The sequence below is a fragment of the Amphiprion ocellaris genome, chromosome 21, assembly GCF_022539595.1.
Source record: "Amphiprion ocellaris isolate individual 3 ecotype Okinawa chromosome 21, ASM2253959v1, whole genome shotgun sequence".
NCBI lineage: Eukaryota > Metazoa > Chordata > Actinopteri > Pomacentridae > Amphiprion > Amphiprion ocellaris.
Window position 1 is genome coordinate 27,439,320 of NC_072786.1, and position 16,276 is coordinate 27,455,595.

The 16,276-nt window shown below is 38.5% G+C and overlaps 1 protein-coding gene across 1 annotated transcript in view; it reads right to left on the reverse strand.

Moving 5' to 3' along the window:
- The window catches only part of rerg (RAS-like, estrogen-regulated, growth inhibitor), a 65,804-nt gene that overhangs the window by 16,145 nt on the left and 33,383 nt on the right, over positions 1-16,276 (reverse strand). Inside the window, exon 3 of the mRNA XM_023292030.3 lies at positions 765-821. Coding sequence (XP_023147798.1) covers positions 765-821 — 57 coding nt within the window. The remainder of the gene's footprint in view (positions 1-764; positions 822-16,276) is intronic.

Below are 16,276 nucleotides of genomic sequence, written 5' to 3' on the forward strand. Positions count from 1 at the left end.
ACCAGAAGCTGTACAAATAGAAAGAATCATCATATTTTCAACTTTTCAAGGTTTTTGAACTTATGTGTGATGATCAGTTTCATCTGGAAACCAAATGTTTAATCGAAATCACTTCATTCTGCATGTCTCATTTAACAGCTTGTCAAAAATAAACTATTTGCATTAATCAACTTCTGTAAAAAACAAAAAAATCCGTGCTTTTTGGTGCAAATATGAAGTCACAAATGACTCATCGGCGACCAACAGTCACATGACTGAAATTATGGGAGTTTTCGACTGAACTGCAGGCAGTGTTTACTCAGAGCAGACAGGAAACAACTAAGAACACAAAATTAAACTGTAAATATCTTAAATATATAGAGTCACATTGTTTTTTCCCCAGTATTGGTAACACCAGAAGGCACTTGGAAAATGTTGTACATGTTGATTCTCTGGTTTTCAGATTTTGTAAAATAAATAATCTAAGAAATTCAGCTTTCATTTTTTCTTTTTTTAATCATATATGTCATTATAATTGGTTATATGGCAGAGAAGCCATAATTTTTCTGTTCTGTCTACTTCTAGCCATAGTTGTGCTTTTTCAATACATATGTCACGGAAAAATGGATAGAGAGTAAAAATGTGATGGGGGTAAATAAAAAAAAACGGAGCAACCATGTAAAGATCTAATATATATACAAGTAGTGGCATACTTAGCAGTCAGACAAAAACTGTTGTACTATCAGTGGCAGTAGTAGGAGAAATATTTGTTCTGCTGGTCTTACCAAGTGTTGGGTCATACTCCCAGATGAAGCGTCTGGTCAGAAATCTCACCACCAAAGCTGCAAAGAAAGTCAGAAAAAATTGTATTTATTCTATGAAAACAGAGCAGGAGAACCTGAGCAGGCTGGCAGTCTCATTTTCTGTATTTAGTCTCAATGTATGAAGTACATGATTTTGTTATACAACACATTATGTTGATTTAACAACCTGGAAAATTAACTGCCTGACCATTAGTTCATAATAGTGCTGATTGTAAAAGGCTGCAGCCCTGATGTGAACATTGTCTGACATGTCTGAATCAGTAGCTAATCAGCTTTGGACAACCCACCAAGAGGCCGTAGGAAACCGCTTTAATGCACTTTTCATCTAAATGCTAATACCTATTTGAGCAGTTCCAGATGATTGAGGCATTCAAACTGCCTTCAGGAAGAAACACCGGCTTGCTTCTTATAAGGGATAGTTAGTCTGCCCTTTATAGCCACAACCGTCCTCAAAGACAAAAAACAACATCCCAGTGAGACAGTGAGTCACCGTCCTAATGGTTTACCATCAACAAGTAATCTGCTGCACGGAAATGTTGACATCCATTCAACAGAATTACACAGCTATCAAACCAAACAGTCTTATCCTTTTTGTGAGAGTTAAACTACCAGTAAACACAAATGTAAAATGTGCCTTTTAGTCTAAACGCTGCAACATTAAGGAGGCAAGGTACCACTGAAAATATTGGTGCTTCAGGAAAGAGCAAATATAATCCTAAAAGGGAATATGGAATAATCTATTATATCAGTTTTCTTTATACAAAGATGCAGTGGAAAACATGCATGTCCTGGCTTTGTGCTTCTAACACCATTTAACCCTCTGAACTCCAAGCAGTTTATGGCAGTTTTTTGCTCCTCTCACATTTTTATTCACTGTGGGCTCATTTTTCCTGCACCTCTATGGAAACAGCACAACCATGGCTAGAAGTAGAGAAAACTAAAAATATCTTGTGCTGGATAGAAATGCTATAATGGCGTAAATCTTTCAGACAGAAATACATTTTTGTTCTTTGATTATTTGTTTCACAAAAACTGATGTCATATGCCCACAGGTGTGTCTGATACTGGAAAACAAAGGTGACTGTATGCTGTGGATATTGAACTACTTCTAATTTTAATTCATCTGCAACAGTTCACAGTGAAACAGAAACGTCCCTGAATTTTGGACTTTGCTTGCTGCCGAGTCAAGTAATGGCTTTCAGTCCATGCCAAGGAATGCAGAATTTTGAGTTTTTTGCAAAATCTGATCACGGTAATGGATTTATATTTGGCAAATGTTTAAATATGACATGTAGATTTAACTTGGAATGAGTTTTTTTTTTTTTTTGCCGAAATCAAAAATCTCACCTGATTAGCTCAAAGATGATCCAAATATTGAAAATCCAACAATTTGTCCCGTTTTTATTGTTTCTTGCAATTATAATTGATAGAATTTTATGGATTCTTTCAAAAATAAAAGAATCCATAAACACGCTGACTGGTCAACCTAATACAGGGGTGTCAAACATACGGCTCATAGGGCCAAAAGAGGCCCATCAGAGGGTCCAGTCCGGCCCGTGGGATGACTTGGCAGCGTGTAAAAAGATGCCAAGTTTCAGGAGCAAATGAAACCGTGAGTAAACCGACTTAAGACAAAATGCTGCTTCAGACACTAGTGCACCCTGAAGAATAGAGTTCTGTGAAAATGAATCCTTACTGTGGAAATATTTAAAGACGTTGAACGTGTGATATGTGCGATTTGATGTCAGTCAGGTTTAATGGAACCATATTGTTCATGCACTGCAGCAACTTTTATGTTTTTGTATGTATAAATTTTATACATTTACGAGGCAGGGGGACTACTGGACCTTCTTCCTTAATAGTGTCAGTTCAGGTGGTCAGGATTACTACACAGATGTGATTTGCACTAAAACAAAGGGAAAATTAGTTATTTATAGGTTGCTATGCTGTGTTTTACTGGTCAGTTGGATCAAATTGGATCTGTGTGTGGTCCCTGAACTAATACATTCTTTCATTCATTCATCACTGCTGTTCCTCATGAGCGTGGCGGACCAGATAAGTTTTGTTTAGACATCTACCCAGGAAACGGTCGCCGTTTGAGGGCCTCGGCTGCCTTTCATCTGGCATGTCTCTCGTCCTCATCCTTCCTCCAGTTTCTTTCAAAGGACTTCACACCATCATGAGCTGTTCTACTTCACACTAGACTAGTGGAGCAGAATCTCACAATCTTTGAAGATCTTTTTGAGGGCATCTTTACATCTCTTCTTAGGAACACCAGTGCTTCTGGTTACTGATGATAGCTGGCTAAAGAGAAGCTGTTTAGGTAGAAGAAGCACATCCATTCTAACCATGTGGCCATACCATTGACATCTGTTCTGATGTCACATAGCTTTGATGCTTTTCACAGAGCACCAGTCAAGAACCTCGGCATTGGTGACACGATCAAACCATTTTATAGTCAAAGTTGTATGTGATATCGTTGATGAAACTTCTGTTGTTGTTTTACTTGGTACATAGTCCATGTTTTACAACCAAACACTCATTGACCACTTTATTAGGTACACCTTGCTAGTATAAGGTTGGACCCCTTTTGCCTTAATTCTTCATGTCATATACTTTCAACAAGGTGTTGGAAACATTCCTCACAGAGTTTGGTCCATGTTGACATGATAGCATCATGCAGTTGCTGCAGATTTGTCGGCTGTACATCCATGATGCCAATCTCCCGTTCCACCACATCCCAAAGGTTCTATTGAATGGAGATCTGGTGGAGAGATGGAGGCCGTTGGAGTATAGAGAACTCATTGTCATGTTCAACAACCCTGTTTCTAGATGATTTGTTCTTGTGACATGGAGCATTATCCTGCTGGAAGTAGCATCAGAAGATGGTACTCTGTGGTCATAAAGGGATGGACATGGTTAGCAACATTACCCAGGTAGGCTGTGGTGTTTAAACGATGCTAATTGGTATGAAGAGGCTCAAAGTGTGCCAAGAAAATATCCGTCACACCATTAGACCACCACCAGCAGCCTGAACCGTTCATCCAAGGCAGGATGGATCCATGCTTTCTTCTTGTTTACACCAAATTCTGACCATCTGAATGTCGCAGCTGAAATGGAGACTCATCAGACCAGGCAATGCTTTTCCAGTCTTCTATTGTCCAGTTTTGGTGAGCTTGTGAGAATTGTAGCCTCAGTTTCCTGTTCTTAGCTGATGGGAATGGTGCTCGGTGTGGTCTTCTGCTGCTGTAGAACATCTTCTTCTTCAAGGTTGGACGTGCTGTGGATCAGAGACGTTATTCTGCATTCCTTGTTTACAACCAGTGGTTACTTGAGTTCCTGTTGCCTTTCTATCATCTCCAACCAGTCTGCTCATTCTCCTCTGATCTCTCACATCAAGACATTTCATCCACACAACTGCCGCTCACTGGATATTTTTTTCTTTTTCTGACCATTAGATCAGATCTGATCTGATCAGTAGATCAGCAGTTTCTGAAATGCTCAGACCAGCCTATTTGGCACCAACATGTTCAAAGTCACTTAAATCCCCTTTCTTCCCCATTCTGATGCTCGCTTTGAACTTCAGCAAGTTGTCTTGGCCTCGTCTACATGCCTGAATGTATTGAGTTGCAGCTGTATGATTGGCTGATTACCTATTTGTGTTAACAATCAACTGAACAGTACCTAATAAAGTGGCTGGTGAGTGTATGTTTTAAATCCTACAGTATATAATACAGTGAATTGTTGAGGCCTAAAAAAATTGATGCCACTGCAGCCCAGTGGTTTGTGCTGTCAATCAGCCTCTCTGCTGGAGCTGTCATGTGACTGAGTAGTTTCCAAAGGGAAATCTGAGTGGCCCTCTTGAGTGCAGGCGAATATCTGTGTCCTCATGTCAAACTCTCTGAGCTGCTGCTGTGGGAAACAGACAATAAGGGAAATAGCTTTGCCTTTGAAAGCCGCCTTTGAACTGTGGAAAAACATCTGTCTCAATTAGGCCTGTTTTCTAATAAACCACTACAAGGAAAGGGAAGAAACCCTATTATGTCGGCCAGAGTGTCTCTGCCACGTTTCATTACACTCCTAAAGAAGTCACATCCAGGCTTTGTGCACAGGATGGAGGTCGCTGACTGACTTTGTGCAAATAACACTTGCACATAAGGAGTAGCTCTTTTTATTAACGGCATCTTGTTGCTTTTGTTCCTTAGTAAACTACATCCAGCCTTTCTTCCCTAACACACTTCATGTGTTTTCAGGCAAAAGAAGCCTGTGTCATGCTACTTTCAATTATTGGCTAGAAGCAGAACAGCAGCACATAATTTGTCCTGCTGTTCAGAAAACAGACTGACGTGGATGTTTCCTCTGTGGACACGTTTGCTTCCTTGATGGCCCTGAATTTCCCACTGAGGTTGTTTTGTGTGGTGTTTCTGCCCACAGCGGACTGGATTCCAGGTAGACAGAATGACCAATGGGGTGTGAAGTCCTTTCCTCATTAGAGGTAACTGTATCTGCGGCTTTTCACTGCCACTGGAAAGAAATGTACACATAGCAGAGAGGAGCCTTTGTTAATGTGCGTCAGTATGGACATTGTGGGCCAGATTTAGTGAAGGATTGCAAAGGGAATAATGTGCACTCTATCAGCAGGCAGACCACATCACAGAGAGCTGATCACAGTGCTGCTCAGAAAGGATTACTTCTGGATGGATCCCTCCACAAACCAGTCAAGTTGTAGTTTACAACCATGTCAGTCTACACTGAAATATGCAGAGAAGACTTGACTAACTGACACTTGTGTAAAAGAAAGCTTGCTTTTTTTTTTTTTTTAAAGAAAAGTAGAAATTGTCACTACTGTGTATGATTCCAGTGAGAAACGTACTAACTTCACTTAAACTATGGATTTTGCTAGGAAGCTACGCATTCTAAAACTTAATTAACTTTCAAGTTTGTTTATTTGCATTTCGACATGCAGAGTTTTTGGCAGATTAATCTTGTTTCTCACAACCCCAAGTGCTAATACAAGATTATACACAAAAAATGTAAACATGCAAAAGTACAGCTCTTTGCAAATACCATGCGCTGTGAGGCGCAGTAGTAATGTAAATACTGCTAGGTAAATAGAAAATAAACTGAAGAATATCACATAAAACTACACCAGTGTCACAATTGTTGAGAATTGTGAATATATATAAAGAAAAATATCTAGCTAGTGATGTTTGAGTACATATCTACAATACTGTTCAAAAGTGTGAGGTGACTTATGTCCTTATTTTTGAAAGAAAAGCATTTTTTCATTCAGGGAATGCGTTTACTGCCCAACAACATTTAAACTGTCTGTCTGCCTGCATTAGGCTGGCAGATGATATCAAGAGAGATGTTTTCTTTTTCACAGCTGGTGTTCTCCTGGTGATTCATGACTCAAAAAGCAGTTTACTGACATCATGCAGCTAAAATAGTCATTATGTGGTCTCTTCTGGATGAGCCGGGACAACACTCTCAAGCCGGAAAGTGACTGGTCAAGAGGGTTTCGCACAAACCCACTCATCACTGTAGAGCTGCTCATATTTAACATGGGATTTTTACCTGTTGTTTACTAAAAAATAATAATTATACTTTCACCAGTAGCAAAATAAAGAGCAGAAAAAAGGCATGCTGGTCCATTACTCTCAGAAGAGCAGTCACGCTAATTATGCCCCACATCTCGTTAAATGAAATGACGTGTAATAACCAGAAATCCGCATCCCTGAGTCACTGACGAATATACAGGCTGGGAGAACAAAGCGATGAGTCAGGTGTTGATAAGTAGCCAGCTGAAATGTGATCAGGAGAACGAGAGGGAGGATGACATTTCTTCAAGTATTTTGGAACTAGACGTTGTTTCAATCATTTTCAAATATGTGTGAAAGGCAGAAAAGCTGCATCAAGTTGTATTTTGTCAATTTCCACCTGTGCTACATGGATAATAAAATTATAAAAGGTTGCACAGAGACAAATGACTCACAACAAAGAAGAGCAAAGTAAAAATACCTGAGGTTCATTCGACTATTGGCCAAGCCCCTTCCTCTAACTGACTAACTGTTGCACAGATGTTATTTTCTCAGCGATACATACATTTTTTCTACACTACAACGTGACAATAATGTGCATGCTCATCATCACTTCTATAGCCTAAATATTTCTATACACCTGACTAGGGCTGCACAATTATGTCCAGAATGACAATCATGATTATTCTGATTAATACGCTGCTGTTCAAAGGTTTAGGGTCAATTAGAAATGTGCTTATTTTTGAAAGAAAAGCAGCTTTTCTTAATGAAGGTAGCATTAAATGAATGATAAATCCAGTGTAGACATTGTTAATGTGGTAAATGACTATTGTAGCTGGAAACAGCTGATTTTTAATGGAATATTTCCATAGAGGTACAGAGGAACATTTCCAGCAACCATCACTCCTGTGTTCTAATGCTACATTGTGTTAGCTAATGGTGTTGAAAGGCTCATTGATGATTAGAAAACCCTTGTGCAGTTATGTTAGCACATGGAGAAAAGTGGGAGTTTTCATGGAAAACAGGAAATTGTCTGGGTGACCCCAAACTTTTGAACGGTAGTGTATCAAAGATAAATGGGGGTATAAATGAATATATAGTGCCGGATTTAACCGACGCTTCACCTCAGCTGCACAGAAAATTTATACAGTTTTGAGATCCAGGATTAGACTCACCAGATTAAACCAAATGTGAAATACGGAAACAATCTCTCGTTCTGTTCCCCAGTTATGGTGTTGAATAACAGCGAGGAAAGTGTCAAAAAGTCAGCACTGCATGGTTCTATTCCACTAGACATTTATGTGATTTTTTTTTTAATTCTTTCAGCTATGGCAACAACAACACACAAAAAAAGTGTTTGTGAGTTCACAGTCTCCTTGGATCAATAAATTAAAATCAGTTCATTGTTGAAGTGAACGTTTGAGCCAGGGTTGAAGAAAAAAGCTCAAGGTGTTCCTGAGGAATATAAAGGCTCCGACCTCAGCTGCCACTGAAAAGAGCAGCAACACAACGGTTGCTATGATGTTTCCACAGCAGCAATATGTGACAGGTGTAATGAGATTTCTCCTCCTTGTTCTTTTTTAATCATTATTTTATCCCGTACACGTAGAAACTACCTATGTTTCATTCTATACTGCAATGTCATTAGTAAAAGTTGACATTTTTCTCTGTTTTGACATTTTCTGGTGTCATTTTGACCAGTTTTTCAAACTTACTGCTGAGTTCTGGGGCTCAGGAAGTTAATGTCATTACGTTGCCAGACTTTTCTTTCATGCTAAAGTCTGGATTTACAGTTTGAAAGACTCTTCAAGTTCTTGAATGATTGCTAATTTTGGTGAGCCCTGACATTTCTACAAGTTTTTGATAGTTTAATGTTTGGTTAGCAGGTGATTGATGGTAGTCCTGAGACTGTGACATTAGATATAATATTTATTATTTAATGAAATACTTACACTACCATTCAAAAGTCTGGGGTCACCCAGGCAGTTCCATGTTTTCCATGAAAACTCCCACTTTTATCCATGTGCTAACATAACTGCACAAGGGTTTTCTAATCATCAATTAGCCTTTCAACACCATTAGCTAACACAATGTAGCATTAGAACACAGGAGTGATGGTTGCTGGAAATGTTCCTCTGTACCCCTATGGAGATATTCCATTAAAAATCAGCTGTTTCCAGCTACAATAGTCATTTACCACATTAACAATGTCTACACTGGATTTATCATTCATTTAATGTTATCTTTGTTAAAGAAATGCTTTTCTTTAAAAAAAAATAAGGACATTTCTAAGTGACCCCAAACTTTTGAATGGTGGTGTAATATATATATTTTAATGAAATACTTGGATTTTGCCATTGTTGTAGTGGAGGAGTTGTGGAAAATGCAACACATTTTGCATAGTGGTAGAAAGTAAATCAGGTTGGAGTAGAAGCTGCTGTTGGTGTCTATTCTCCTTCAGGGCTTCATATGTCTGACTAAGAAACTTCCTGCCTGCTAACCAAAGCCATATGATATCTGGTATCTGGCAAAATCAATACTCAGTCGCCCTCTGAAAGCAGCCGACTGTGTTTGTCACACTCTCAGGCTGCACGCTGGGTTACCACAGCTTGGTATTTCTCCACAAATACAGCAGCGGAAGTCGATTTTTATCAAACTCTGCACTCCAGACTTCACAGAGCCGCTGTGAGGTGATGGATGGATGGATGGATGGATGGATGGATGCTGAGTTTTCAAATTGCCGTCAAACACATCATCGGAGGGAGGTGTTTGCCAAAAAGCTGCTTTTATCCAAAGTGACCTGATCACATTAGCGGCACAATGTCAGACTAATTGCAAACAAAGCACGAGCAATTAGCGGCGCCCATGGCCCTGTTCTGAGCTGGCGCTGTGTTACTCATTGAACGGCGTCTATTGATTCCCTGCCGCCATCAGATGGACACCCACGGCTCTTTGGTTCCCTTCGCCCACAAAAACATCTCTTTAGTGGCTTCCCAGCGCTGTGCTGCTGCAGTCTGGTTCTGGTGCTATTGTGTTGGTGTCACACAGGGTCATGTCATACAGCCAGCTGAACTGCCACTGGAACTGGCTGAAGGAACTGACAGCAGTAGATTAAAAACTAATGATCAAATAAGTTGTTATTGTGGGAAACAAATGTAGAGTTTCTGTGACTGAGTTGTTGCTAGGTAGTGCTAGGTAATCTGTGAGCTCTGTGAAGCCACATTTATTGCAGCATATTACAGGAAAACAGCAAACTAGACAGCTCATTTCAGACAGTTATATCATCAGATGTGTATCTGGTGAGATGGCTAGCCTTAGTTAACATGGATGCTAGAAAAAAATGTCACTTTTGATAAACCAGAATACGACTCTACCTAGGTTGATCTTCATAAGTAATAATACTGAAGGATTTTAACCTGAATATTCATTTTAGTCAGATAAATGTGTATTTTCTATAATCGTTTGCAAGTTTTTAATCCCTAATCTTTAAATTGCTCAGGTAAATTTACAGCACAAATAACATTGTAGGTTTATTTAAACTTTATAGATGGCATTTTTAAGTGAATATTATATTTCTACTGGAAAGCTCTAAAGGTACTTTATCTGTTGTATAAATAATGGTAGAATGAAGAGAAGAAAAATAGCTAAGCTACTGTTAAACTTAATGTAAGTAGCAAGTCTCTAAACATGTCTGTGCATTAGACTCTGATGGAAACTTTTTTAATTGAATATTACTTTATTATCCTGTTTCAACCCTCTGAACTAAGTTTTCAGGTGTTTGCTCACAGTGGACTTGTTTTTTTTAACTGCGATATAAAATCTTGCATCTCGATGGAAACCGAACCATGACTAGAAGCAGAGAGAACTCAGAATGTTTTCTGTGCAGTGTGAGACCGTTAGATAAATGATAAAATGCAAAAAAAGTAAACATTGAATCTCTGATTATTTGCTTTTAAAAGTGAAAGTGAAAAAACAACAACTAAAATCAACATGAACATTATTTTTCCAAGTCCCCCAAATTGTGACCAATGCTGGAAAACAATGGAGGCTCTACATTCTGTAGATATTTCATATCGCGAGTATTTTCATTTTTGTGTCATCATAGAATTAGTTCATTGCACTTAATTGATATTTCACAGCTGAGAAACTCATAGCTTCTTGGTTGCATTGAGGACAACTGAATTTTTTTGTATTTAAACAGGATTTGAATTGAGCAGTTGGTTTATTTTGGGGGAGTCTTTAAGACTTGAAGAATGAAGACATTTGGATAAAACATCACAATCTAAATCTTAGTTTTGTGTAATTTTCTAAATAAAACCAAGAGTCACACGTGAAAAGTTCCAGGACTGTTGGAAAGTTGAAAATGTGACAAATATTTCTGTTTTTGCCGTTTCTTGCTTGGTAAAATGGTGTAATTTTGTTAATTTTTAATACTAATAGTATTTGGATGAACAATAACGGAGCATAATAGTGACACACAAACACATTTCTCTATAGATTCTGTTTGGGAATATTATCCAATAGAGTTTAAACTGCCACTAAAGACTGTTTTTCTATTGATTAATCTGTTGACCATTTTACCAATTAGTCAATTAATCTTAACCATGAACTTTCCTCCAAAAAAAAGCAGAATGATCTTTTCTAACAAGCTTTATAGCTGCTTCCCTTTGTGTTTTATTGGACAGTATTGATGAAAAATGTGTATTAACATCGTTTATTTAATATTTATGTCCAGTATTTGGACTTGCTGCTGTCAGTAACATTATGACCAACTTTAATAAGCATGTAAGAGCTCAGAAATGTGAAGAATGCAGGAAATCAGTCAAATCAACCAGAAATAAAATGCTAGCATTTTAGCGTTTGATGTGATTTGGACGGTGCTACTCGGTTGTGCTGATCAAGGCATCAGACCTGTTGTAAATGTGCTTCTCTGTTGGCAGGAGATGATTTTTTTCAGAGAAGAAAGTGCATTTCTCATGTTTTATGTGAACAGAAAAGGGCTGAATCATTAACCAGACAAGTCGTTTCTGGGGTTTTTATGGCATTTCTGTCAGAAGAAATGCAGACGATCGCTGCCCCGCTGCTCCGTTGGCAGACAAAGAGCTCCAGTTTACACACAACGTGGCCTTGAGTTCTTGTAAAGGACTAAAGCTCTGAAATACGACGTTAGCGGGAGCCTGAAAAACAGAGCTGACATTTTTGTTCCAGTTCTGTCAAGTACTTTGAGACTGGAAGACTCATTACTGCTTCTAATGACAATGAAATTACTATTTTTGCAGCAGCGCCTCACCTCTAATCAATATCCTCCCCATTCATTAACAGATACGTAGACAACAGGACCACAGATCGTAGCACTCCGAGCTTCGCCTATTGATTTATGGTTTCCTTTCAAATCCACTCAGCAGTTAAAAAGGAAACTGAAAAATAAGACAACATACTAGCGGCTTTACAGAGCCTGTTTTGACGTAGTTGAGGGATTAATTCTGTGTGTCTGAAAAGCTTCTTCACCAACGAAATCACTTAATGCAAAGGAACCATTAGAGAACCAGCATAATGTGAACCAAAGGACAGACAGAAGAGGCAGCAGCTTACAAGGAAAATGAAAGAAAAACAGGTTTTCCGGGGCTCTTACAGATTTATTCACCTGTTTGTGATGGATCACAATCACTTTTTAGTGCTGCGTTAAAAAGTGATGGATCACAATCGCTTTTTAGTGCTGCGTTAAATCTGTTGGAAGCTGCCAGCAGCAGTTCTTTCTTTTATTATATCTCCTCAGAAATGACAGATGGAGATGAATTTTTCTGTTTTATTCAGATTATTTTTGGGTCATTTTTGCTCTTTATTTAACTGTGGCAGTAAAAATAAAGTCTGGAAATGGCCAGCACAAATGATTCGGCCAAATTTCTGCATTTTTGCCTTTTTCTAAATAATAGTCAAATGAATTTTTGTGACTTAGCTATTGATTGGAACTGAATGGGAAGCTCAGAATTTTTTGTTCTGTACAGAATTTATTTATTTTTGGCCAAATTTTAAATGAGACATGTTGAATCAAATTTTCACTTTTCAATTCATTTCATGTCGACTGTTTTTTGGGTTCACAGGATTAAATATAAATACTGGTAATATTTGGACCAAGAGTAACTTGGAATATCAAAGACATACAAACACTTTTCTGTGTAGATTCCTGTGCCATTTTGGGAACATTATCCAATGATTCTGGTTATTTTTGGGTCATTTCTGCTCTTTATTTAACAGTGGCAGTGAAGATGGAGACTAGAAATGAAAGACAAAAGAGTTGGAGAATGACATGCAGTAAATGACTTGGCCACATTTTTCCATTTTTGCCTTTTTCTAAATGATATTCAACTGATTACTTGTGACTTAGCTATTCATTGAGTTATTTGTGGCTTCACACTTGCATTGAGAAGCACAGAATGTTTTGGTCTTGATGGAATTTCTTAATTTTTGGGAACAATTTTAATGATTTTGATGAGAAATCACAATTTTAAGTTTAAATTTCTGTAATTTTCTGAGCAAGACCGAAAGTTGCACATGATAAGTTAAAGAACAGCTTGAAAGTCGAACATCTGACAATTTTTCTTGCTGTAATAGATAGATTTGGACTTTTTTTTTTTTTTAAATAGTGCTTTTTGGGGTTCATAGGGTTAAAAATACATGCTTATAGTATTTTTATGTACAGCAACATAGAATAATAGAAGAATAAAAGACCTACAAAAACATTTCTCTGTGGATTCCTGTGGCATTTTAGGAACAATGAGAGCATTTCTCTTTTTTTTCAGATTATTTTTGGGTCATTTTTGCCCTTTAATAGTGGCAGTCGAAAGAAAGAGACTGGAAATGTGAGGAAGAAGAAAGGGGAATTGACATGCAGCAAATGACTTGACCACATTTTTACATTTTTGCATGTTTTCTAAATCATACACAAGCTTTAATGCCTGTCTAGTTCTGTGGAGATGCATACATTATGGTATGGGATAGCTTCTTCACATACGGAGAAGTGACAGCCCTACTGCAAGAAACAAGCAAACAAATGAGCTAGAAAAGCAGCCAAACCACTTCCTGAACAGTAGGTCAGGATACTATTCCCAGTCTCGGAGCTTTCCCAGAGTTCCTTTCACCACCACGCTCTCCCTGGGGCACGTCTGCATCCCAAACCACCAGCGCCAAGCCTCCATGGAGCTGCTGAATAGACCTAAACTATTTTTCTCACTATGAGGAGATAAATGTATGTCTGTCCGGTTGGCACCAGGGGAAACATCCAACCTATGGACATCATGTCAGACGTCTCATCGTCTCCGTCCCTTTCCAGATCAGATTACAGGTCGCCACATTGGCCTCTGTTCATTTTTTTTTTTGTGTGTGTGTGTTCTAGGGTTTAATAAATACCCTAAAAGACCGGATGTGGGGAATCTGAAGTGAGCAGAGTAACAATAACACACAAGGCAGCCGTAAACTTGTCATCTCCCAGGATTGATGGCGTCACTGACTGGGCCAGTCGGGAACGAATGTTTCACTTTGTACAGGCAGAAGTAGAGCAGAAGAATTGAGAGCCAAACGGCAGTTTTCCATGAGATGCGCAACAAAAAATACATAAAACAAAGCCTACATGATGTATATATTTTCTGTATCTGCTACTAGTCACATTGTGGGAAGTAAGGCGACTTAACTGAACTTAACTTTTTGCTGCTTGATACAAAAATAAAACTCACATGATTCTTATTTTCCATGACTTATCTACAAGAGAAATCTGTGCATGAGTTTTTAAAAAAACCCAAAATTATTTACAGGACACAGAATTTGTTGACATGCAGGCTCCAGATGTGCACAGCAAAATGAGGGAGGAAGAGGATACAAAAACAAAAAAAGTCACAAAAGACATGAAGACACGTTGCCTGCCGGGTGCCACAAGTAAATTAATATTAATCACGATCATGACTTTGGCTTCTTACGGTTACATGAACATGATTAACTGCGATACTGACACTTAAAATGCTTTGCACCAAGAAAACCTATGTAGAGAAAGTCACTCGGTTTCAACTTGGGTAAATCTGGTATTAAAATGCCTTATTTCTGGCCTTTTAAAGTGCTTTATTGACTCACACCTGTTTGAGTTGCTGCAGTAACTGAATGGAGACTAGAAGCTTCTCTGTGCACAGCCAACTTAGCATCTGTGCTATCCTGCAAGTGAGGCGGAACAGGTGAATTGTAATGTGAATCAATAAGCAAATGGTCAGCGAATGGAGGCATATGGGCTGCAATTTTATTTCTATTTTATCTCAAGAATATGCACGGAAATCACTAATCATGATTCAAATTTCGTCTTTTTAAGCTTAACCGAACATGATCACTTGCGATACTAACACTTAAAATGCTCCGTTCAAAGAAAATAACCATGTATAGAAAATCACTTGGTTTCAACTTGGGAAATCTAACATTACGACACTTATTTCGCTCATTCTTGGTTTTACATCTGTCTGAGCAGCTGCATACAGCAACTTAGTGGAGACTAGAAGCTTCTGTATGCACAGCCGCCTAGCTAGCTGCTAATGTAGCTCGTATATGAGGCGTAGATGGAAGCAAGTGAGGCATTTTGGGTCCAATTTCTCTCATATTTTGCCTTTAGAAGATGCTTTGAATTCAGGTGAAAATGACTTTGATGCAGATTTGTACAACATGGAAGCAGCCTAACTGTAATTTTAATACACTACCCTACAAAATTCCCACTTTTCTCCATGTGCTAACATAACTGCACAAGGGTTTTCTCATCATCAATGAGCCATTAGCTAACACAATGTAGCATTAGAACACAGGAGTGATGGTTGCTGGAAATGTTCCTCTGTACCTCTATGGAGATATTCCATTAAAAATCAGCTGTTTCCAGCTACAATAGTCATTTACCACATTAACAATGTCTACACTGGATTTATCATTCATTTAATGCTATCTTCATTCTGGACATAATTGTGCAGCCCTAGTCAGGTGTATAGAAATATTTAGGCTATAGAAGTGATGATGAGCACGCACATTATTGTCACGTTGTAGTGTAGAAAAAATGTATGTATCGCTGAGAAAATAACATCTGTGCAACAGTTAGTCAGTTAGAGGAAGGGGCTTGGCCAATAGTCGAATGAACCTCAGGTATTTTTACTTTGCTCTTCTTTGTTGTGAGTCATTTGTCTCTGTGCAACCTTTTATAATTTTATTATCCATGTAGCACAGGTGGAAATTGACAAAATACAACTTGATGCAGCTTTTCTGCCTTTCACACATATTTGAAAATGATTGAAACAACGTCTAGTTCCAAAATACTTGAAGAAATGTCATCCTCCCTCTCGTTCTCCTGATCACATTTCAGCTGGCTACTTATCAACACCTGACTCATCGCTTTGTTCTCCCAGCCTGTATATTCGTCAGTGACTCAGGGATGCGGATTTCTGGTTATTACACGTCATTTCATTTAACGAGATGTGGGGCATAATTAGCGTGACTGCTCTTCTGAGAGTAATGGACCAGCATGCCTTTTTTCTGCTCTTTATTTTGCTACTGGTGAAGGTATAATTATTATTTTTTAGTAAACAACAGGTAAAAATCCCATGTTAAATATGAGCAGCTCTACAGTGATGAGTGGGTTTGTGCGAAACCCTCTTGACCAGTCACTTTCCGGCTTGAGAGTGTTGTCCCGGCTCATCCAGAAGAGACCACATAATGACTATTTTAGCTGCATGATGTCAGTAAACTGCTTTTTGAGTCATGAATCACCAGGAGAACACCAGCTGTGAAAAAGAAAACATCTCTCTTGATATCATCTGCCAGCCTAATGCAGGCAGACAGACAGTTTAAATGTTGTTGGGCAGTAAACGCATTCCCTGCATCCCAAGAGGGTATTATGGCAGCTAAATTGGTTTTGCCGCC